General features: G+C 41.4%; 1 protein-coding gene across 1 annotated transcript in view; it reads left to right on the forward strand.

The window, feature by feature from the left end:
* The window catches only part of LOC111221156 (voltage-dependent N-type calcium channel subunit alpha-1B-like), a 161,519-nt gene extending 137,386 nt beyond the window's left edge, over window positions 1–24,133 (forward strand). Inside the window, exons 37-51 of the mRNA XM_022744504.1 lie at window positions 399–464; window positions 2,135–2,226; window positions 2,371–2,521; window positions 3,401–3,528; window positions 6,466–6,562; window positions 10,332–10,437; window positions 10,564–10,671; window positions 11,557–11,666; window positions 12,242–12,411; window positions 13,137–13,266; window positions 13,390–13,500; window positions 15,956–15,994; window positions 18,332–18,584; window positions 23,118–23,346; window positions 23,578–24,133. Of these exons, the coding sequence (XP_022600225.1) occupies window positions 399–464; window positions 2,135–2,226; window positions 2,371–2,521; window positions 3,401–3,528; window positions 6,466–6,562; window positions 10,332–10,437; window positions 10,564–10,671; window positions 11,557–11,666; window positions 12,242–12,411; window positions 13,137–13,266; window positions 13,390–13,500; window positions 15,956–15,994; window positions 18,332–18,584; window positions 23,118–23,346; window positions 23,578–24,133 (2,346 nt within the window). The remainder of the gene's footprint in view (window positions 1–398; window positions 465–2,134; window positions 2,227–2,370; window positions 2,522–3,400; window positions 3,529–6,465; window positions 6,563–10,331; window positions 10,438–10,563; window positions 10,672–11,556; window positions 11,667–12,241; window positions 12,412–13,136; window positions 13,267–13,389; window positions 13,501–15,955; window positions 15,995–18,331; window positions 18,585–23,117; window positions 23,347–23,577) is intronic.
* The last annotated feature ends 534 nt before the right edge of the window (window positions 24,134–24,667 follow it).

The raw sequence follows: 24,667 nt of genomic DNA on the forward strand, positions 1-24,667 counted from the left end.
TATTTAATTACAACAAATGCTCACCTCCTCCTCGCAGAGATATAAATAGCTGGTTGAAAGAATCGACCCTGCAGGTCAGGTTGACTGCTCTGTTTCTTAAATACGACTGTAAAATCTTACACCGGCGCTAGTACTCTGTGGAGAATCAGCTTTGTGTGTGTGTGTGTGTGTGTGTGTGTGTGTGTGTGTGTGTGTGTGCAGAGAAAGAGAGAGAGATCAAAAAACATGCTCAAAGGGTTTTGTGTATGTCCAATGCTTACAATAACTGCATGTGTGTGTGAGACAGAAAGAGAGAGAGAGAGAGAGAGAGAGAGGAGTGACTACTTAAAAATGTGTGGTGACGTGTATCTGTTTGTGCTCTGAGTGTCTTTAAGCTGTGTTTACATGTTTGTTTTCAGGCTCTGCCGTATGTCTGCCTGCTCATCGCTATGCTGTTCTTCATCTATGCCATCATTGGAATGCAGGTGAGTGGGCACATCAGCTGCACTAAAGCGAGTCTGAATGTAATCATCTATAATGGATGCCTCCTAGAAATGTCGCATTTCTCAATAACCTGAAAACCCATGGAACTCGCCCAAAGGTACCCCTTTAACTGTTTTGGCTGATGAGACCTCGTCTCAGGACTGTGGGGGTGTGTACAGACTGTGCATGAGTGACATCGTCTGCGATCTCCTGTTAGTTTTTTTTTCTTACTACCTACTGCAAGACAACTATCATTAGTAGTGGTCGTACATAATCCTCAGCATCTAGGATCAGCGAGCGGTAAGACGTTTGAAAGTTAGATGAGAAGATCAGAGCCCCTCTCATATCTGTCAGTTATATTGAAGTGAAAGAAGGGTGAGTCTGTGGATGGGCTCAGATATACGCAGCCTGCACAAAGTGAGCCCCTCTCCTCTCCTCTCCAGAGACATTTAAAACAGGAGGAAAGTATGAGTCACATCTGCACAATATCAATCCAACACAACAGTTTTTGTCAGTCGGCGGTTGATCCAGTTCCTTTGTGAGGTCCTAGTTTGTGCTGTTGTTGTGTTTTCGTATTGTATCCTGACACTGAGGCTTAGTAAAAAAAATTATATTCATAAGCTTCACAAACCAAGTACACATCACAAGAATTGCATAATATTGTACAGATATTTGATTTAGTGGATTTAGTGGAGGCAATATATATAAAGGATCGCCTAGTCCTTATTCCCCTCAAAGTGTATGTGAGATTATGGTGTTAGTGCTGAAGAAGTAACCAGTTGCTGTTCCTGTACAGGGTCAAGATGCTACATTCATATTTGACTGCTGTCAGGTCTCCTGGGCCCAGGAGCCAGCGTTTATAGGCCAGCAGGATGGACACGCCAAGGGGCAAATGAATATTTCAAAAAAGGCCTCTGGTTGTTTTACTGGAATCATAGTAGGACCCACTATCTATCCATCCATCCATCCATCCATCCATCCATCCATTATCCATATCGCTTATTCTTATGGGGTCATGGAGGGGCTGGAGCCAATCCCAGCTGACATTGGGTGAGGGCAGCGTTCACCCTGAACTGGTCACCAGTCTATTCACACTCACATTCACACCCACAGGCAATTTAGAGTCACCACTTAACCTCAACCTTCATGTCTTTGGATTGTGGCAGGAAGCCGGAGTAAATGCAATATACACATAGTTTACTGTGGAGAAAAAATAAATCAAGAAAATGGAAAAAAAAAAAAAACTTCATAAGATAAGGTTTAATTGAATGAACCGATGTGGTTCAGATTCAGGCTCAGGCCTCTCACCTGTTGGATTCAGTTTGTTCAGGTCTGAAACCAATGGAAACATTAGATAGTCAGGGTCAGATCAACAGTCAGAGTCTGAAAAAAATATTATTCCTAACATTATTATTTATCAAGAGTTTTATCGTTAAAAACTCTGATAATCTGCTTCATCAGGAGGGTGGACAACAAAACAACTCAGTAACTGTCATCAGAGTCTGGTTCAAAAGGTGCAAAATCCTGATTGGTGCACAGGAAGTATGTATGTGACATCCTGTATTCCCCACTGAGCTTTGCCCTCTTGATATCAGTGAAAAGTCCTGGGAGAAAAAAAAAAAAAAAGACAAATAGAAATCTCTCATCTGAGGTAACTGTGCTGCTTTCTCAGGTGTTTGGAAACATCGAGCTGAATGAGGACACCGCCATAAATCACCACAACAACTTCCAGACCTTTTTCCAGGCCTTGACGCTTCTCTTCAGGTAATCCTCCTTCCATACTCCAAAACGCCTTTTACCACAAATAATCCAGTAACTGCTGATATCGCAGACGGTTGAGCAGTGTTTGCCTCCACTCTTCGTGCACACGTGCGCGTAGTTTTACTGTGATCTGTGTGTGTGTTGCAGGAGTGCGACAGGCGAGGCGTGGCATGAGATCATGTTATCGTGTCTCAGTAACCAACTGTGTGACAAGCTCTCAGGAACTCTAGGGAAGGAGTGTGGAAGTGACTTTGCCTACTTCTACTTTGTCTCCTTCATCTTCCTCTGTTCCTTCCTGGTCAGTATGAAGAAAAAACAGAGACTCGTCCCGTCCAGCAGTTCGTTTCAGCCTGTCAACTACTTGCTGGAAGTTAGAGCATTGTTACTAATTCTCATCTTCTTTTTTTTTAATGATCTAAAAACATCAACATTTTTTTTTAAAAAAAGGAGAGCAAACTTAAACATGGTTTGAACTTATTTTCACCCCAGTTCACATCCCATGAATCCAAAAGTTAAGTTTCCTGCTGTGAGAAAAGCCTGTTTGTAATTTACAGTAAATAGGGACATCTTGCAACGCGCATGACTCAGAAAATGTTGCCAGTTAGAGAAAGTAAAGAGAAGAATTGGAAGAAAATGCAAATGAGCTGCTGATAATGTGAGGAAATCCTCTAAACAACCTCTGTTAAACCACTGAGTGTTTGCTCTGTAAATGGAATTTTTAATCAGATCACCTAGATCTTTGTATTACTGATTTTTTAATGCAATGTTGACACATATTTATAATCTAGTAATGAAAATAAACAGATGAGTTCATGCTTGGTTTTTGAATTAAACCCATACGATTAAGAAAAGAGATCATTGATGAATGGTTGCCAACAACAGCAAAGTGGTGTTATGTTATGATTGTGGTTCAGTGGAGTTGCAAATGGGGTCAGTTCTGATAAAATGCATATCACATGTAGGAAATGAACCAGTGCAGACAACATGGTGAACAGGGCTCGATATGCCCATCCACCAATAAGGTCCTTTAAACAGAAATTACATAATCTCAATTATACAATCTTATAATTATTATTAGTATTAAGTATTAAGTAACGTTGTCAATCAATGGAGATCTTCTCTTCACTAATCTTCTAATCTTTCTATTCAGATTAAAATCTTTGTTTTCATTCACCAGATGCTGAACCTCTTTGTCGCTGTCATCATGGACAACTTTGAATACCTGACCAGGGACGCCTCCATTTTGGGGCCTCATCACCTTGATGAATTCATCCGTGTGTGGGCGGAGTACGACCCCGCTGCCTGGTAGGTGCTGCGGCCGCATGACCTCTGACTAGTACAATTGTGTTAAAATGGGGGGGAGGGAGGGTAGATTTTGAAAGAGAGGGAGGGCGAGGAAACAAGAAACTCTCAGAGCGGTTTCTGAGTTCCAGCAGGATGACTCTGTGACGTGGAAGTGGAAAAATCCCATTTTAGGAGCAGTGGGTGAATGACATAAAGCCTGAGCCCGGAGTGTAGGCTGAGGCTGGTGACGAGCTCCCCTGTCGGCCGGACTGATGCATGTAAATCCAGCGTTCCGCTCGGCGTCCACTCAGCCCTCCTCGCCGCTAAGCTCCAAAGCTCCTCAGTCTGTCACAGTGGTGTGAAGAGAAACGATTCCTGTGCCTCCAACAAGGGAATACAGGTTTATGTCAGCGCCCTCTCTGCCCCTTACACCCACACTGTTTAACTTGTGACTAAAGCACAATGCAAGTTTTGAGTGAGACGGTGTGAGGCGTAATCTGTCTCAGATTATGTAAGGCTCATTAAGTTTTAACGAAGGCTTCGCAGGAGCCTTGTCAGTGAGTCAGGACTCCAGGAGAGGTGTGAGATGTGAAATTGCCATCACCTAACAGACATAATGGGGGAGGAATTATTATTTATACTCTTGAATATAAACGAGCTGCTCTCAGAGGTGTCTACAGTAACATTCAGCACATTTCCAAGTGCTTTAACTCATCATTATGTCAGATTGCAGCAAGGAATGAATTTAAAGCTCATCGTTTTCAGTGTTTATTGGTTTTCACTGGTTCCTGTTAAAGGAGCAGATGTTTTAAACTGGACTTCATGTCCCTCACACTTTAAAGCATTTTTTTTTTCTATGTCCACTTGAGTTTACGATAAACACAAGGGCGTAGCCTTGTCCTAATCTTTTCTGGGAATTTTGGTGTTTTGTGGGGAAGTTTACTTTCCACAATCAAGCATTTACATATTTTACATAACCTGAATACTCTTAGGCCAAAAAAAGAAGAAAAAAAAAAATCACCAATAATTTAATTCCTGACATCTTGGAGGGAGATTAGAAACTGTAATTAGACTTTCGCTCTGAATGCAGCAGAGCTGTAAATGATTTTAATATTCAAAATGAGCACATTCTCAAATTTAGTTAGAAAGATAAAAACTGAAACTAAAGATTATATTGTATTTTCTATGCTTCCACTGCTTGATATTTTCCTGAGTGTTAATGCCCTCTAACAGATAATAGAATATCATAGATAGATGTAATGAAATATCCTGTGACCTAACCTCTTGAACGTGTCTCATCTTTTTCAGCGGGAGGATTTGCTATCAGGATATGTACAAATTGTTGCGTTTTATCTCGCCTCCTCTGGGCCTGGGGAAGAAGTGCCCTAACAGGGTGGCTTATAAGGTTTGCACTCCCACACAGTCCTTTTGTTTTCAAAGGGACCGTGATGGTTTCGGACTGTGAATGTCTGTTCTCATTCCCTGCGGTGCCAGAGAATGACCCGACCAAACACACATACAAACATGCATCGATCCTCCACTAACCAGCTGGCAGGTAACCATGGCGAGTGCAGGAAACAATGCCGCAAGTCAGGCTCAAACAAACGGCATCACATGCGATGTCTAACATTTTCCTGCTTCTAAACACAGGAGTGAAAGAGGAGTGGGTAGTGAAGAGAGAGCATTGTGTGCTTTGTTTCCACTGTGGTTACTGCTGATGTCTCTTGGCATGCAGAAACAGAGGGCATCTTAAAGGAATATTCCACCAAAACTTTTTCACTCTATCGTTTGAGTCTGAAATACCACCCCCCCCCCCCCCCCCCCCCCCCCCCCCCCGTGGCTCTGAAAAGTTTGTAGCTGCTCCTTTTACGGGGATGACAGCTGTGGTGCCAGTGGTGATCCCAGCTGTGGCAAAAAATGAGGAGAAAGAAAGAAACATCCACAGAAACTCAAACGACTCCCGCAGAGTAATCCACTTTTCCCCTGTTGATCAGTACGTTCAGCACATTCCTAAAGCTATGTTTCTGACTGTAACAAAGAACAGTAGCAATGAAAGAATATAACAGAACTTGTAAAAAAAAACAAAACAAACAAAAAAAACAAAGTTTAAAAAGAATAAGACAACAGGACAATCAGACAGGGATTGAGGGGAGCAGCTCAAACTCTTGTGGCCTTTTACCACACTTACCACACACAAATGTCTCTTGACAGCAGCTCACCACTGATCTTAACTTGCTACCTTTATTAACTTGTTCAACTAATCTTGATGTTGACTTTCAGGTTAAAGACCAGTTAAGTTGAAACAGACTAGGTTAAAGATCTGTGACCCTCAAAATATTCTCCATTGTTCTTACTTGAACGACTGTATAAGGTTAGGGTTAGTATTTTGGGGGGGGTCAAGGACATCACGGTGGGGTCACTACGCCAAACTCACTACAGAACCTAGTGCTGTTGTTGAAGACTTGATATCCCCACTTTTACTGGAATTCTTAGACAAGCAAATGAAAAAATAATATTAATACGCTACAAACTTTTTAGAGCCAACTTTCGAGCCTACAGGTGATGAGTGTTTGATACTCAAAAGATTGATTTACGTCAGTGTATTCCTTTAACATAAAATGCACTCTCATTCCCAAGTGCATATCTTCCACCAGGATCCCTCCATCCAGCATCTCTGTACAGGGAATCCTCCGGAGCATCCTCTCCTCCTTCCTCCTCTGGGATCCATTCCTGAATCTGTGAATCCGGCTGGGATGGCATTCCAGATCATCATATCCTGGAAATCTTATTAACAAGGATTTCTGTGTCTCCCTCTTTTTTCTCTCCCATTCTCTCTTTTGGATTTTTTTTTTACCACTTTCTGTTACGATGCAATTTCCCCCTCCTCCTTTTAATCCCTTCATCTGGGAAATCCTCATCCCTCCTTCCATGGCCTCCCACCGTCTTTCCCCCGGGAAGCGGCCGCATGAGTTACCGCGATATGTACAAGATGCTTCGCGACATGTCCCCTCCACTAGGTTTGGGAAAGAAATGTCCACCCCGAATCGCCTATAAGGTAGAATCACTCCTTCCTCCTCCTTCCTCCCTCCCTCCCTCCCTCCTGCAGTCACTGCTGGTTCCCTGCTTCCACCTGTCAAACATCTTCAGGCTTCTGTCAGTGTGTTGCAGTCAGTATCTTCTGGCCTGCTGCTGTGTTGTTCTTTCTTTTTATCTGTGACGCTCTGTGGTCTCTTCCTGCTCTGTCTGCTGTAGGGCTGTAACACTAATAAATGAAAATAGATCAGAGAACTGAGTTAGTTACCATAATATTTGCCTCCACAAAGTCATCTTGGTGAGAAAATAAGAAGTGTTGGTTATCAAAACATCAGATCCAGCTGCTGGTACAAAGCACACTGAAAGAAAAGGGGTGTTATGTCTGTTTGGTAGTTATAGCTGCAGTAGTAAATGGCCTTGTATAATGTGAAAGAGGTCGCTTGGAGCCCCCCTGAGCTTTTAAGCCTCTTTTAGCTGACAGTTTTGGTTTAATGACAGTCTCAGTGCCCTCATCAACACCTAGTGGACCACCTAGAAGCTAAGGAGCCACGTCAGGTCAGGAGTTCGTAGAGACCAACTCCAGGAGCTCATGGGGCTTTCCCAAGGCAAAGCTTAGGGTTAAAAATGTTTTTTTTTTAACCTGTTTTACAGCATGAGGTTGCATCTCACAGATGCCTGCAGTCTGTCTGAAATAATAAAATATTTGCCTGGGGGGTAAACCAATGTTTCCACAGCCTGTGCCATGCTCTGCTCTGGCCTGCCATAGGCTCATGCAGTGGACTTAACATACATCCAGTGAAGAAGAAGAAGGGCAGAGTGGATTTAAAACGCTGGTCTTACCCCAGGCACTTGTTTTATTATTCTGAGCTGACTGTACACATCTGTGAGATCAAGAACATACCTTTGAAGTGATGCTACAACCTGCTGGATAACTGGTAAAAAAAAGAAGCTTTTTGTGATTCTGCCACGCTATGGGCAGAGCTTTAGGGATGGCAACACCATGAAATTTTGTAGACACATTCATGGTCCCCAGGGGATGAATGGCACTGACTTGGGTGATCTCTGAATTTTCACCTAGCAACACCATGAGGTGATGTTTTTTGGCTCAGAGTGAGATGGATTGACAACTATTGGATGGATTGCATTGACATTGGGTACAGACATTCATGTTCGCCTGAGGATGGAGTTGTAACAACTTTGGTGACTGTGGTGATAGCACCATCATCGGGTCAAGATTTCACTCTGTCAGATATTTTGACCAGATATTTGCAGAACTACTGTTATAATCTTAGACCTGACGCATGTGGCCCATGATTATATGTAAGACTTGTATACTAGAGGAGTGGGAGAAACATATACAGTTGTACAATCCTCAGGTAGTCCCTGTGCCAGCTGCTTACCTCTTAGCATGCAGACTTAATGTGAGTGGTTCCAGTGCATGCACAGCTGTCGAAATGAATCACGTTTAAAACAGCCCTGCCCTTGCCCCAGTTAAAAATGTCTGGGTCTGACGTGGTGGCATCTCCAAATATAACTCCTGTTTTTGTGAATCGACAGGGAAAGACATGAACAAAGACACAGAGAGAGCAGCAGTGCACTTGAGAGCACACACCCCCCCGCCCCCACCCCCCACCCCCCCAATCTCTATTTTTCTGTTTTGTCCCTCCCACTACTTTGCCATTGATCATGCTCCTTGTTAAATTTCCCCCCTAATGAACACATCTTCCCCTGATAGTCACCTGTTACCCTCCAGTTTCCAGTGTTATATTCTGTCTTCAGGCTAAGCTTCACTCTCTCTTTTGACTGATCTCTCTTTCACCATGTCGAGGGATTTCTATCCTCTCTTCCCCGTCCTATAACTGCACTGTGTGTATCTTTTGTGTGTGTGCGTGCATATGAAGTCTTTGTCTGCAAGAATGTGTCCTCTGCATATGTTCTTTAGAGGCATCTTGCTGTCTCTGTATTTTTTTTGTTGCTCATGTCTGCTCTCTGTGTCTCTTACTGCAAGCCTTTACATGCGTAGATGTTTTCCAGTAAAGGCACTTACTCCCCCTCTTTCTCCTCTGTTCTTTGCCTCTCATCACTCCATCTATTCATATGTATTGTTATGATCCCACAGTGAATACACTTTCTCTTTTTCCTCTCGCTCTCTCTCTCTCTCTCTCTCTCTCTCTCTCTCTCTCTCTCTCTCTTCCTGTTTTGCCTCAATTCAGTTTGAATCACATGGGAACCATCATCTGCAATTTTCCTTTTTTTCACAAATATTTCTTCTAACCTCTTGTTTTTTTTAATCAATAGTTCTATATCCAGTCCATGTCTGTGCTTCCCTCACTGTGAATGTGTTGCACTAATTCAAGCATGTGTGTGTGTGTGTATGAATCACTTCATTGCAGCATCGATCCTGCAGTCTTGCATGGCATGGATTTATCAGTTTCTACTTTCTACAGTCAAAGCCTGATTAATTTTTAAGTTTCATAACATACTGTCAAAGCAAAAGTAGTGATGAATTAATAATAACTGAGCCTCTGTGCTGCCTAGTATCTGTTGCTAAAAATCACTGCAGCAATGTGAGGCCACTGACTTTTTTTTTAACTTAACCGATTCATCATATAAGCTATAAAATGTCAGAAAATAGTCAAATTAGAGCTCATGGTGATATTTTTAAATTGCTTGTTTTGTCCAAGCAACAGTCCAAAACACAATTTACAATGATATAAAACAGAAAAAAGCAACAAATGCACATTGAAGAAGCTCAAACCTGCAAATGTTGAATATCCTTGCTTCATAAATGACTTGAACTAGTAATCGTTTACCAAAATTATTGTCGATTACTTACTCAACTCATCATTTAATTGACTTTTACTTTCAGCAAATATTTTAAAATCAATTCAGGTCTTTTCTTGATTCTGGTGCAGTGACCTACTTTATTCGGTCTTGTTTCAAGGCACATACTCATGTTTCCAGAAAACTATTGAAACATTAAATTGGAAGTGACTTGAAAAATTTTAATGGTCTACTCTTTTTAGTCAGAAATGAAGGCAGTTTCACATTATTTAAGCCTACCTTAACTGTACTCACATGCCCATATGTAAATATGCATTAAAATAATTATTGGTCCTCTCATCCTCCCATTGTTTGTTGTTGGGACACATCATCAATAAACCTGCACACGACTGCAGTGTCAAAGATGGCCACTTGATTTGTTTGACTCAGACTGATGATGCTTCATATGAGCTTCAATTCGAGATTAGAATACACTTTTGCGTTGAGAGAGGACTCTCATATGTTTTATAGTGGAATATCTTTACAACCAGTGTGAAGAGGAGGAATGATTACAGAGAGCAGCAACTCTTTCAGTACAAACATGGCATGAATATTGCATCAAGATCAAGTGTATATAATGAAGGAAGTGCTGCTGCATGTTTTCAGCAGCAATAAGAGTTCAGCATGTTCACAGAGCTCACGGTGCTCCACATTACAATTTAAGCAGCCCCCCCCCACCCCCACCCCAAAATTAACAATTGACAACATTATTCCTGATTAATCTATTAGGTTATTAATCAAGCAAGAATGCCAAATGTTCACTGATTCCAGCTTCTTCAGTGTGAGAATTTGATGCTTTTCTCTGTTTTATGGCTGTGAACCAGAATTGTTTTGCAAAGCCAAATTTTTAATAATCCATCCCTTAATTGAACTTGTGGTAACATCTTAAATCAGGCCTCCTCTCCCTGAACTGTTGATTATTAGTTCCTGGTTCATGGCCCCTCCTCTCTTGCTTCCGTTCCTCTCAGCGATTGGTGAAGATGAACATGCCCATTGCAGATGACAACACAGTGCATTTCACCTCCACGCTGATGGCCCTGATCCGCACAGCCCTGGAGATCAAACTGGCATCTGGTGAGAGACTAAAACTACAAAATCCAGAATCCCTTGTGGCCGCACTGGCGGTCCTGATGTTAATGTGAATACTGGTGATCGCTGTGGCGCAGATTTGATGTGACGTGTTTGTGGGTGCGTCCCCAGGGGTCCTGGCGCAGCGTTTGTGCGACGCCGACTTGAAGAGGGAGATAAGCCGAGTCTGGCCCAACCTGTCGCAGAAGACTGTTGACCTGCTGGTGACGCCACATAAATGTGAGCCACGGTTCTGTTTGGTTTAACTGAGCTACATTACAAACAAGTCATTTGCTGGTCACTTGACTTCTTCCTGTTTGCTCTTATATCATCTTTTTTATTTCTCCTCTTTCTTTTAAAGATGGTTTTGCACTGCGTCTTTCTTTGCCCATTATTTTTCTCTGTTGGAGAGCCCTAAAAGTTTTATGTTTTCAAATAAATGAAACATTTGCAGAGAACATGATTCCAGTGCAACATAACTTGCTTGAAGAATTTTCTAGTTTCTAGTTTGTTTTTTTTATTGTTTATTCCAGTGCACTGATTGCCTTATTCCGCCGTCTTTTAAGATACAGACTCTCATTTATAAACATTTCTTGAAACAAGTTGTTTTGTTTTGGACACTAGTTGAAATGATTATACTACACTGGCATTTTAGGAAGGAAAAAACTACTTGTTTCAGTAAAAAAATACTATTAGGATTCAATGATGGGTAAAAAAAAAATCTCCATCTTACCAAGCAATTTTTGTCTGTTATTCTCAAAACAGGTCAAGAAAGTGTCTGCCAGTGTTGTGAGATCATTTCAACTTGTGTTTAAAAATCATCACATTTCACTAATTCTCATATTGTAGAGAATTGTGAGTTTTCTTAGTGCAGTGATATGCATTATTGCGTTTTCTTTTTTCTTCTTTCTATTAAGACTCATCTATTAAATCAAGATTAAACATGTGATTGATCAATAATAGATAAGCAATGATAGAAAATGCACAGATTGACGATGACAGCACAGCTCAGTTCACACCCACACCGGCCAGGCTCATACTGTTCATGTCTCCTGCTCTGAGCTGTGGCGCCATCTACTGCCGTGATGGAGGAACTGTGCCTCTGTCTGCTCTCTCCTCTTCTAGACAATGAGCTGACCGTGGGGAAGGTCTACGCAGCGTTCATGATCTTTGATTACTATAAGCAGAATCGTGCCAAGAGACTCCAGCAGCAGCATCCTTCAGGAGGAACTCAGGTACAAGCGTGTTGACAAAATGTCCTTGTAAAGAGTCGTATAGAGAGAATCAAACTCCAGACCTCAGTGAGCGGGATTGTTTAGAGTGTAAACAAATATTCTAGTGCTGGTTAACCGAGACTTAACCCTGTGATATTCAAGGGAAAATGTGCATTAGGTGTCTCAGATCAGGGTTTTGGGTTGTTTTTGTAGTCTTGTCTTTAAAAAAAATGAATAGAATACAAATTATTTTGGTTTTAGCATCACTAACCTATTTTTTTCTGTCTTAGTCATAACCTCTTATGTATCTCATGATACAGAGAGAACATTTAGAATACATCTGTCAGTGGAGGGAGATCATATTACTTACTTAAGAAGGCTGAATATGAGAAATGAAAAATAAAATAAAATGGATAAAAGTATCAAGACAGATGATTTCTACGTTCGACCTTTTAGAAGATGGTAGAACATATACTGTAAATTGATTTGGTGCTCTTTCACTGTTTGTACACGTCCTTCTTCTGCGGCCAAAATCTAATTGTCATAGTCAATCTAATGGCTCCATTTGTGACGTCTGCTGTTGATCTGTCCTGTAGAGTAAACTGGGGGCGTTGTTCCGTCCTGTGCTGCCCCTCACTCACATACAGGAAGTAGAACCACCAATCTGCAGCCCCAAACAGCCCCTCCCATCCGTCCCTGAACCAGAAGCTAAGCCACAGGCCCCGCCCACCACCACTGCCACCACCTCAATAAACAGGGACACAATGTGAGTACATAGAGCAGTGTGCAGTAAAAACTTCATATATCTCCTGTCTAGGTGATACCACAGTATCATATCACTGTGTCCATTTGGTGTGTTCACCCAACACATTCTGTAAGTTTCCCTCTCCTCAGTGCAGTTTGGCTTGTTTGTCTCAAATTTTTTACGTTACATTTTTACTGCCTCAATTTATAACTGGGGAAGGTTTCACAAAGACAGACTTTGACTTTGGCTTCAAGCTAACTGACAGTCAGACTTCAGAAAGACATCAAACTTCATCTGTTGCGCAAAGCTGTCTACTTTTTGACTATCTGAAGTACAACTAATTTGCCATGAATTCTGGGTAAATTCTTTTTTTCGAACTAAAAAACATCACTAACCAAGTAACTGCAGCTCCATTGACCCCAGCAGAAAATATTTGAGGAAGTTAAAAAATATTAAAGGGAGTCAACATTTACGAGGACTTCCTTGAGCATAAAACCTCAGCACAGTACAGACCTGTAGCAGAGCTGAGAGGCTGTGGCTTCCTTAAGTGGCAGAGCTCAGTTAGCTTGTGCTAACTCAGTCTTTAGTTTTGTGAGAGTGTCTTATTTGCATTAGACTAATGTAAGAGCAAAATGAAGACTGACCTAACACAGCAGTCTAAAATATCTCTGTGAAACTGGCCACTGATCCTACAACGGTGTTTAGTGCCAGTATTAAAGTCAGAGCTCTTGAATGTCTGTGTACAGCTTAAACCAGAGGAGTGCCATAAAACATTCCCAGTCCGGAGATGTTTCTCAGGCAGCACAGAGGCCCAAAGGCCGGAGGAAACTACAGAGGGGCCAGTCAGAAGATGTGCCATATTCCACCAGACCCCAGGTACAAAAAACACCTGGAAAATTCCATCCTCTAAACATTATTTTTACAATCTAACTTTCTGTGTAATCTATGTGATCTGTGTGTTACCTCCATACATGCTCCCTCCTCTTCTTTTTCTTTCAGGAAGTGGTTGAGCTGAAACAGGTGGAGAACATTTCCGATACAGAGGAATATCCCAGCCTGGAAGGACACTACAGAGCAGCTTCTCTGCCCCGACTCAATGCTGAATACTACGTAAGCTCTTCAGTGCTCATCATGTCATGCTTCTTTTTTTTATTTTTTTTTTAGAGCTCACAGAAAAAAAAAAGAAGCTCTCTTTGGTTCATTCACAGTTGTTTTCTTTGAGCTGCATCCTTGGGATAATATCAGGTTCGGGAAATGCAGATTCTGTGGATACCTTCAGTTTTTCCTTGACAAAATGATCAGGAAATGGGAAAGGGCTGAAAAAAGGCTGATGGGAATCTGAGTGGTAGCCAGTTAGTGAAAGCAGCCGTGAGCAAACAGAAGCAGAGTTGCTCTCTGTCAGTCCGCATCAGCTCAACGTGCTGACGCTGACCCTTCCAGTCTGTTTGCCATTTTTACTGAGGAGGAAATTCAGCGTAGAGATGGACGCAGCGAAATGGACGATTAATAATCGATTAATAGACTTAGAAGATTCATAAACTCCTGCTGCATAGAAACTGAGCATTGCATTACATTACATTAGGAACATAATCATCTATAACTATAAAGACCGACTGCTATTTCTACAATACCTGACATTGATCTTGAATGATTATACCGCCCTCATTACCAGAAATCTAAATCTCTGCCTCTGTCTAAGTGCTAATACAGTCTCCAAACTAAAGCCATATGCTGGATAACACTGCCAGTTTTTAGTTTATTACAAAAAAAGGCAGGCATATTGAATAACTGACAAACCAGCTGAGCAGCAGCAGATGTGCTGGACTGACAAACCCCAAAATACAATTTACAAACATGCTGTTTTAAACATTTCTCCTCCACAGAGATAGATACACAGTGAGTGTTTTTGCAGAAAGGTCTACTAGATGAGCAAGTAAGCTGCTGTCAGTGCTGTTTTACCACCTTCAGATGAACCTTTATTTAAAGGAATAGTTCAACATTTTAGGAAATATGCTAAATTTCCTCTTTCTGAGAGTTACATGAGAAAACTGATACCACACATGTGTCTATGTGCTAACTACGGAGCTGCAGCTGGGAGGCAAATTGACAACACATAGTTTCTGCACTAAACTCTCCCTAAAACTGGAATTGCTCTTTGTGTACAAACTAAACACATGAGATGAAACAAGTTGATTAGTTGTAGCTTTAGAGATGTTGTAGATTTGAACTTTGAACTGCTGTTACTCACTGCCTCAAGTTTTTTTTTAATCCATATATTGAGAAAGATACTAGAGATCCACAGTATTTGTCATGTCCACAATTATCACGATATTTAATTTCTCTGGTCAGACAGTTCAAGCGATACAATTTCTTGAGCCCTTTTATATTTTGCCTTACGATAGAAACTGTATCTGTAAAATTATGATCTTTAATGTACTAATCTCATGCAAATACAACATAAGGGGAACTATTGTAATGTAAGTTAAATTTTTTTGGAAATCCTAAGGATCCTGTTTTTAAAATCTTTTGAGTGTGTTTGGTTTACTTACCAATACGATTGTGATAAAACTTCATATTATCATTCATCGTTACATTTCATACAATATTCACATTTACCTACAGTACAATAGGATCTAATCTAACAGCTGAGTTTTGCATGACTTCAGTAATCCTTTGGTTTTTATGAATTTCACTTGTCATTCACTTTTCAAAATGTTCACTTTTTACAGTAGCTGCTCTTGTCTGCTGCATATGGATGTCATGCCAAATAATTTTTCTGTCCATCATTTCTGTGTCTCCTGGATGGTAGCACCTCTCTGATTTTTAGCTTCACTGTTTATCTGCCTCTGTGTTTTTGTATGTCTCTCTCTGTCACCCTGCTCTGTCCCACTTAACATGTGCTTTCCTTATGTTTATGAATGTTTATGTTGCATGAGGATCTCTCATCCTCTCTTTCTCTTTAAAGGATAAGTCCGGCATTATTCTATATTTTTGTTATTGTCAACAAATCATATGAAAAGACCAAAACCAACAATGTGTAGCTCCATCACTCATTAATTTCTGACTTCCCTGCCTTGTCTGCAGAACTCACTCAAGAAGTAAATCTTTTAAAAATAGATCAGAAATATATAGTTTCATTATTTTTTAAAAAAGGCTCAGTGATTTTTTTAACAGCTGGGCCCTTTAGCTTTTAGAAAATGTTCCTCAGTGTGAAGTAAATAGTGCATATTTTGGGGGACTATTTTCAGTGGCGGATTGATACACATTTGGTGTTCTAGTGAGTATTTTTCCCAGCAGCAGGATGGTGGGTGTGGGACTGAGTCAGGGTGTGTGTTTTTAATAGTTTTTGGATGATGACGGAGCTCAGGAGATATTGATACTTGATCAATTCTTTGTTGGTTTTAGTCTTTTCATGAGATTTGTTGGCAAAAGGACAAATATGGAGTAACACCAGTATTATCCTTCTCTAGTCTCTTTTCCTCCTCTTCTGTATTCCCTTTCTCCTAATTTCAATGCCCACTGCTAATGTTTTGCCCACCTCCCTCTTGTGTGTGCTGTCTGATAGCGGAGCCACCCTCGCCACGCCCCTGGGACCCACCTGGCAGTATGTACCACCTGTTGTGCCACCTCTCTTTTTCTTTTCTTCTTCTTCTTCTTCTTCTTCTTCTCTTCCCTCCTCCCCTCGTCCTCTCCCGCTTTTTCTTCCTCTTCTTCTTCTCTCATGTCTATGTTTGCCTCCATGTGCTCCTCTCATCTCAGTGCAGAGTTCACACCCTCCCACCACCATGGACAAAGTGACCCTCCTACATATACACTATACACCGGTCATTCCATGCAATTGCTGATGGACATGTTACATGCAACACGCAAATTTATATTATACTCAAATCATACCCAGAATCCACCCCTGGAAAACAATTTATATCCAGTGTATCCGGGGGTATGTCAAGCACTCTGTCCTGCCTTTCAGCCATTAGCTACAGCAGTACAATTCTATACTTTGGTAAAATGTGGTTGTGTATGTGTGTGTGTTGTTATGTAGTAATGTAGTAGTGTAGTAGTGTGTAGTTACTTTGTGAGTCAGTGTGTGATTCTGAAACAAGGCAGGGACAGTGCTGCTACTTTCCTGCTTTGAAATAACTCTTTTCTTTTAATTACACCACTAAAAACCCGCCCAGCCTTATTTGTCATTTAATTTTCAGTCTTAAAATCTTATTTTTCACACGTCAAATACAGACGCAAATTGAACAAGTCCGATTTATCTCTTTTACCCCTATCACTTCAAGACTCTTTGAGTAATGTGAAAGAAACGGGATTTATGATTACTTTTTTTATTAATACCAATATATGACAGCTTTTAAGATTTTAAGACTGCATACTAGATAAAATGACTTAGTAATATGAATATTTTTTTGCAGTGTTGTGATATTGTTCTCTGACTGTAGCTACAGGCTGAACTGTGAGGTAGGAACAAGAGGAACAGCATAAACACCCCAAATCTGCCTGTAAAAAATGCATGTAACAAAACGCTTCATTTTTAGCACTAGAAGCTCCCAAGTGTTGGGAATCACACCCCAACACTTGCATTAATATATTATCCAAGTTATGAATCCAGACAAATACTTTTGTATTAGGAAACTTAATATCTCAAAAAACTATTAACTAAAATCATTTCACATAATCTACGCTGTAACCAGTAGGTGAGGTGGTACGTTAGCTGCTGTTCCAGTTCCCTATCTCATAAGTTTGTTACCTGGTAGCTGTACTGGTCAGTAAGATAAGAATTAGGTGGGGTGAATGTCAATGTCCTTAAAGAATTAGTCAAAGTATTAATCCACTGAGAAAAACGGGTGAATGTAAAACATTAAAGGAATATGCCACTATATGCTAAAATCTGCTACAATCATATTTTTTTGGCTAAAAATGGATCATGTGTCGATTTGGATATGAAAGGTGTCATTTGCAGTGACAAACCTACGAAGAAATAACAACTTACTTAGCGTTTTAGAATTTTTCAGGTCATTGTTTTGATTTCATGGCCCACAACCGTCATGACGTCATGACGTCATTGTTATTTCCATTTTATGTCATGAAAAAGCTCTGATAAACCACGACCTGTCCAGTGAACAGTGGGACATACGGCAGCAGAGGATTTAGCAGCTAGAGCCAAATATTTCCCTCAGGACTTGGTGGAGAACAGCTGTTGATGCTAACATTAGCTATGTAGTGATAGCAAAACTTACAAATAGCTCCTTTAAACTATATTCCATCTTATAGGACCTTGATACTGGATTCTTATATGGCACTCATTCACTTCAATGAAATTTGCTCACCCTGCACATATGCCTTCAAAGTTTTCTAGCCCACTGCGCATGTGTATTAGTGTTACCCCCGCTGGTCCCGCCCACATGTTGGAGCTCTCTTAATACATCTGTGCTCTATACAAACCATCCAAAGTCAAACATGGTGCAGGATATTTTTTCCATCCAACCATAATTTTTCAATGACATATTCCTTTAATTAAACCATAATGTGGTCATTAGCAAGTATTAGCTATTAACAGAAAGATTACACTTCTTTCTAAGGTTAGAAGAGGTAAAAAAAAATGCCACAAAGGCCAGTGGCAGCACCCCACCTCTTCTTTGTTCACTAGCAGAGACTCCTGCTGGCTTACAAATTGTGTAAGTTCTATAAAAGTAAGTATTCAAGTTTTGTCACAGATTTGTGTTCATTCTTCTCAAACATTTCCAACATCTTTGCCTGGAGAAGAACGGGTTGAACGTCGGTCTTTAGACCAAAGGTTGCCATCCACCGGTTGTGTCATTTGTGTGTCGTGGATATTTTGGTGATCCAATACAAGGGGTTTGTTTAAAGCCACCCACAGCCGCCAGTCCGCTCTTCTTTCTCATCACGCCTCTCCACGTTTCTCCTCCCCTCACAGCCGATTGTTGACCTCAGTCCTATAAGACGCTCAGCCTCCTCGCTGACACCGCAGCGCCACCAGGAGGTCGGGCTGAGGGAGTATGACCTGGAACGGCCTGGTCTGGCCCAGTCCTCAACTGGACCAGGGCAAGTCCAGGGCCAGGATAGAGCCCACCATCATCACCACCACCACCGCTGCCATCGACGCAGGGACAAGGACAAAGACAAGAAGCAAAAGTCCCTGGATAGAGCTGCATCAGTGCAACCGTCCAGCACTGTCGGTGAGACAAAAACACATAAATAACAAGCAAATTTCATGAAGGATTTGAATTGATACAGTGGATTTTGGGTGAATGCTTCCATTCATCATAGGTTGTCTTAGAAACATTAGATAACACAAGCCGAAGGTATAGTCATGTTCAGACTGACGTTAACACTGCATGAAACAATACAATGCCCTCATTCATTTCCATGAGAGAAAGGTGCCAGCGTAGAGGATTGTGACAAAAAGATACATCCAACCAAAAAAGTTGAATGTGGCTTAACATTTACAAGTCGTTTAGAACTACTCCTCAGTGTAATGTCTCAGCATGAAAGATTAATGACTTTCAGTATCTAACTTCAGGAATTCAGTGTTGGAACATGTTTAGAAACTGCTACTTATGGTCAGTCAATCACAAGAGAGTTCACATGCAAACGATGCACCCTTGTTCATTACAATACGCTCAGGGTTTATGACAAAAGTACCTTTACCAGGTGACATGTTTGTTGAACAGGAGAGGTCATTCCTCACCTTAGAAACAGTAGCTTTAACATAAATGAATAAGATTCTGGAGCTGTTAATGGCGTCTGGAGGTCTCCTGCAGCTGTTTTTTTCTATGACAACTCTAAGCTAGCACTTGTGTTGGATTTTTTTTTTTTTTTTCTGTCAAAAGACATGTTTCTTGTTTCTTGCTTGTGGTCCTGTTTCCGATCACTCTCAGTCAGGTAATCTTGGACAATTAAGTAAAAATTCATTGTGTCATAATCCTGTTCTTACCACTTGTGGCCACAGTTCATTTTACAGTCTCACTTGCTTTGTTACATTCTCCAGGGCTCACCTACAGCTTTAGTAAAAATATAAACACTTAATATCTTTGAGCTTAAAACTCATGGACAAAGGATTTAAAAACGTCCATTAATGGAGCATGTTTTAGCTTGTTGAGATTCATTTACATAACACAGCAAATCAATTCATCTTAATTCATATAAAACAGGGAGGAAATGCTCTTAGAAACTTGGCATCACTTTCATGGAGAGACAGATAGCAGATCACTTGGATGTCTTAACATAGCTGCAGAAATTCTTTATAGGATTAAAGTTCCATGATCAGGTTATGAACTGAAGGTGAAAGGGTTTCTGCTGCACTTCAGCCGGGGATTTTACATGTCAGGCTTTTCATCTGATTAGCAGAGAGAGAGTTGTGAGTTCTCAGAAGAAAATCTGCTTTGCCGGGGATTTTTTCTTTTCTTCTTTATCGGCTATTCCCTTTGTTCCCTCTGACCTCGATAGTCACATCTATACACTGTAGACTGAGTAAGTGCTGGGATGTCTGAGCTACCCACAAACTTACACTTAGAGCTGCAAGATACAAGTGAAAAAGGTTGAATTTACATTTTCTTGCTTTATAAAAACAGAAGTTAGCCGAGCCACATTAAGAAAACACACATGTACACACCCGAATACACGCGTATTGTGCAGCACATCTAAATTCCCTTTTTTCAGTACCTTCGACACACAAACAGGGTGCGGCAGCAGTTATCGGCTGTTTGCCATTAATGAGGTCATGTCTAACACTTGAGTTGAACTTTGAGGTCATCTGTAAAATCCATAGAAAATAAAACGAGTATCCGCAGTTTCATACTACAGTCAGTTGCTGTTGAGATGCACCAAAAAGTAAATGATTTTGACATCACTTGCTTTAAAGAACTGTACCATTACTTTTTTTTATGTTTTTTTTTTCATATTTTATTTTGCCTTTTATTTGACAGTGACAGAGACGGGAACCAGGGCAGAGAGAGAGAGAGAGAGAGAGAGAGAGAGGAGGGCATGGCATGCAAGGGGCCCTGACCGGGTATCAAACCGTAGACTTTACAGTTATGTGCGCTTAACTGTCAGCCCACCAGACACCCCCAGTACCACTACTGTGGAAAATGCCTATGTTTGACATTACCGCTTATCATTCAGAACAATTTCTATGTAGCCTTTATTTAATCAGGGAATCTCATAGAAATCTCTTTTGCAAGGGAGACCCGAGTGCAGCAGAGAGACAGAAAAACAAACATACACATAAATATAATATAGTTCTCTTCTTGTTGCCATGGAGGACCAGCCTTCGTTTTCATTGAGAACAGTTTAGTTTTCACATGCACCTATGTGGATGAGTATGATATTTACCTTGTGTATTGAAGTTGAAAGCACAATGAACTGCATCGAGTTGTTTTAAGGTAGAGCAAGCAGCATCTCCAAAGTCAAGCACAGACATGATGCTCACCTGTACAGTCACTTTCCTGTCCTCCACACAAAAAACATGCTTTATTCTGATACAAGAAACACAGTGCCAGCTGCTCCACATGCTTTGAGTCTGCTGTCTAGCCAAATTCTCAGGTATTCATAAGACTGAGCAATTTCAATTTCAATTCCATCTAGCGTATGGATGGCAGGGGGATCCTCACTGGAATTATGGTTTCTTGAAAGCAAAACACATTTTGTTGTGCCGGCATTCAGTACAGGCGGGAGATTACGCAGATACTCCTGAAGAACATTAAAGGTAGATTGTAATCTTGATGTAGTTTGAGTTGAAGAGGAGCCAAGTGCATACAAGACTGTGTCATCCGCTCAGAGACGGATATTATACGTCTGCGCTGGAGTGATAATATTGTAATAGAGTGTAAACAGTAAAGGAGGAGCACAGAACCTTGTGGTGAATGTCTCAAGGGAGTCGGTGCAGATTGTCTGTTCTCTGTCAGATAGACGTGGATGAAACCAGTTCTTAGCACAACCAACCTATGTTGATGCAATCATGTGTGCTCAGACACCTCAGATTTCAGAGTCAGCAGAGCAGCAACAGCAACCGTTTCACTTCAAGAAATGACCAATTTTATATAATCCTTTTCACACTGTCCATGTTGGACCATTGTTTATCCTCTGGGTTTGGTTTTATGGCCTCTTTCTCCTGAGCTGGCTCTTAAATCTCAGATGTCGTGTCGCAGCGTCCATGAATGCACCGCCAAGGATGATTTCCAGAGTGGTGTCCGTAAGTTTGACAAGAAAACAAAGGCAGAAATGTGGTAAGTCTTTGCATGTTGGTTTTCATGGTGTCGAGTTAGCAAAGTTTTGAGTATAAACAGCGGTGGTCACAGTCTTTGTAAGCATGAGGGGCCGTCTGCTACAGTGATTAGAGCCTGAGAGCAGGTGGCAGGGTGTTTTTTGTGTTAACACTGGAGGGCAGCAGCTGGGCTTTATTGCTGAGATAAAAGGCCACAGCGGAGAGAGCCAGCACAGGGATTTATGGGTACCTCTTGGTGAGATAGCCGAACATCCAGCAGCTCTCTCTACATCTATTAAACTGAGAGAAAGACGTCCACTCCTCAAAGCCTGTCATTCTCAAGGCAGATCTGACACATCAGAATGATGAATAGGCTCCTGTGCTTCTGTCATCGCACTTTTAATCTGAAAACTGGAATTACTCCAGCGCTGAAGAAAGTCATTTCACCACAGAGCTTTGCTTTATGCCACACACACATACACACACACACACACACACACACACACACACACACACACGCACATACACATATATACAATAGATGAGTCATTTGCCTTTAGTCAGAGGTGTAACGAAATATCAAAGCACTGTATTTCGCACTCCAAAACATGGTGATACTGTCACCAGACATATAATATGGCTGAGTGGTGGAGGTGGAGTGGGTTTTTTAGTCCTTTTCAATTCAACTCTATAAGCTGAATGCAGCAGCTGTCTATCCTGGATAACTCACAAACAATAAACCAGAGGAAAAAATACAGTTTAACAAAAAGTGAGAATAATTAAAAAAAAAACAGAAAAAGAAACTTACATAATAATCCTTTATATTCTGGTTTTAAATTTTAATAAAAGAGTCATTTACAAAACGCCTTAAAAACAGTCAGTGCTGTCACCTTTTCAAAAAAAATCAAACATCAATTAATGAGAAGTTACATTGAATCCAACTCATGCAGCTTAATCTTAAACTTTGTCTGAAAATAGACGTTTTTTTTGGGGGGGGGGGGTTGTGATGCCATAACTTCCATAGTTGGGTGACAAGCTAATGGATAACTCTGCCGTTCAGTGTGTTGATCACTTTCATGTCTGAATAATACATATGAAACTAGAGCTTAGCTTAGCATAAAGTCTGGAATCCGGAGAAAAGCTAACCCTGTATGAAAGTGGTATTATTTTCCAAAAATGTAATGTTTGTAAAATGCAGCTGCTGTAAGGAAACAAAACGTTTATTCATGCTTTTTCCATCTCCAGTGCAGAGTTGTGTTGCCACACATTACTGCTTATATAGTTTGGTGTTGTGATCACACAGCCCTGTTATCTAGTTTCTTCAACTTTTTGCTTTTGAATAGAACAATCACCAAATATATAGTAATAATAACAACTGTATAATATTGAATTTCTTTCATCGAGATGATGAGATGATAAAAGTGACAGCAGTGCAGTATATATATATATATTTTTTTTCCTGCTTTTTCTCATTTCATTCAATGATGTGTTCATCCAGGTTCGTTTACCGACCCCTCAGCTGAAGGTCTGTCCAGAGAACGAGCGAGGGAGCGGGACCGCAGCCGGCCTCACGAGAGGAGGCACCACTCCTCGGCAGGAGAGAAGCAGCGCTACTACTCCTGTGAGCGTTACGGCAGCAGGGAGCAGTGTCACGCCAAGTCAGCTGGTCCCAGTAGATCCACGTCTCCTGGAGAGGGACAGGACGCTGGTTTGCTCAAACAGGTTTAGTTGCTCTTTAACCTCCAAGTCATGGTTTCATAACAGAGCCATTGACACTAATGCCGCACTTCTACTACTCACTGCAGTATGTGGATAAATACCTTAGTGCTAAAGCCAATACAAAATTGTGATGAAAATGCGGTAAAAAAAATCTCAAAGGAAGTGATTTTGTCTCATTTTGTTGTTGTTATAATGAACTGACCTTCTCAAACGTGCATTTTGTTTCCTCAGCATGGTAGCGGTGTGGTTAAAACTGGCCCTGTAACACTCCCCTCTGATTCGAGCACGCCGGGCCGTGGTCGCAGGCAGCTGCCACAGACGCCCCTCACCCCTCGTCCCGCCGTGGCCTACAAGACCGCCAACTCCTCGCCTCTCCCGTCCAGTGCCAGCACTGGTACGACAGGGCACCAGACTCGCTTCAGCCGTGGCCTTTCAGAGCACGATCGTTTACTTGGGGGCCACAGCGAGTCCCCGATACCGGTCACCCGCATCAGTTCGGACCCTAATTTAAACCGACAGCTGCAGGACGCTTCTCAACAGGCCCTCCTCGAAGAGACAGAGGACTTCCAGGACGCTGTGAGCAGCCACGGAGGGGGACACTCTGCCAGAACCACTGCCTCAACTACAGCCTCAGCTTCACACGGAAATGCTGCTGCGCCCGTCACAGTGCCCGTCACGCAGGCCCGGGCAGGGGTGGTGCCGAACGGGTACCACTTCACCCTGGGGGTCAACTCTGTGTTGGGACCTGGGGGCAGAGGGAGTCTCAGGGAGAGGGACGAAGAGGACTGGTGCTAACATGGCAGAACATTTTGGAAAGAAGTTGATGTTAGCAGAGAACGGAGCAGCTTGTCAGTGTTGTACAGCGCTCATGTCAGGTCCAATGAGCTGAGAGGAAGCCAGAGGATTGATACAGAAGGGAAGATACTGAAGAAAACGCCAGTGGAAAGTGCTGTTAAAGGGGATCAGAAATCATTCCAGCTTTGTAGTGTTACTCTCCTTTTTTATACAACAAACTCTTTAAGGAAAAAAAGACAGCGATGACTTTTTCTACCCCCTTTACTTGCACTGAAATTATAGCACATGTGAAGACCCTTAAGTATTTTGCCTTGGCCAGTAAAATCAGTGTTGGAGCAGAAGACAAAAGCCAAAATCCCCTCATTCATGAACTGTGTTTCAGACTGATCTGAATGCCTCACTCCTGGTATTAATATGGCTGCTCACAACACTGTTTTTATTATTGTATGTTTCATTTTGTTTATGTTTGCCATGTAGGTTAGAGAAGAGTTAGGATATAACTTGATCATATTGATTTTTTTTTTTTTTCGGGGT

The sequence above is a fragment of the Seriola dumerili genome, unplaced genomic scaffold (assembly GCF_002260705.1).
Source record: "Seriola dumerili isolate Sdu_G_001 unplaced genomic scaffold, Sdu_1.0 BDQW01000081.1, whole genome shotgun sequence".
Classification (NCBI taxonomy): domain Eukaryota; kingdom Metazoa; phylum Chordata; class Actinopteri; order Carangiformes; family Carangidae; genus Seriola; species Seriola dumerili.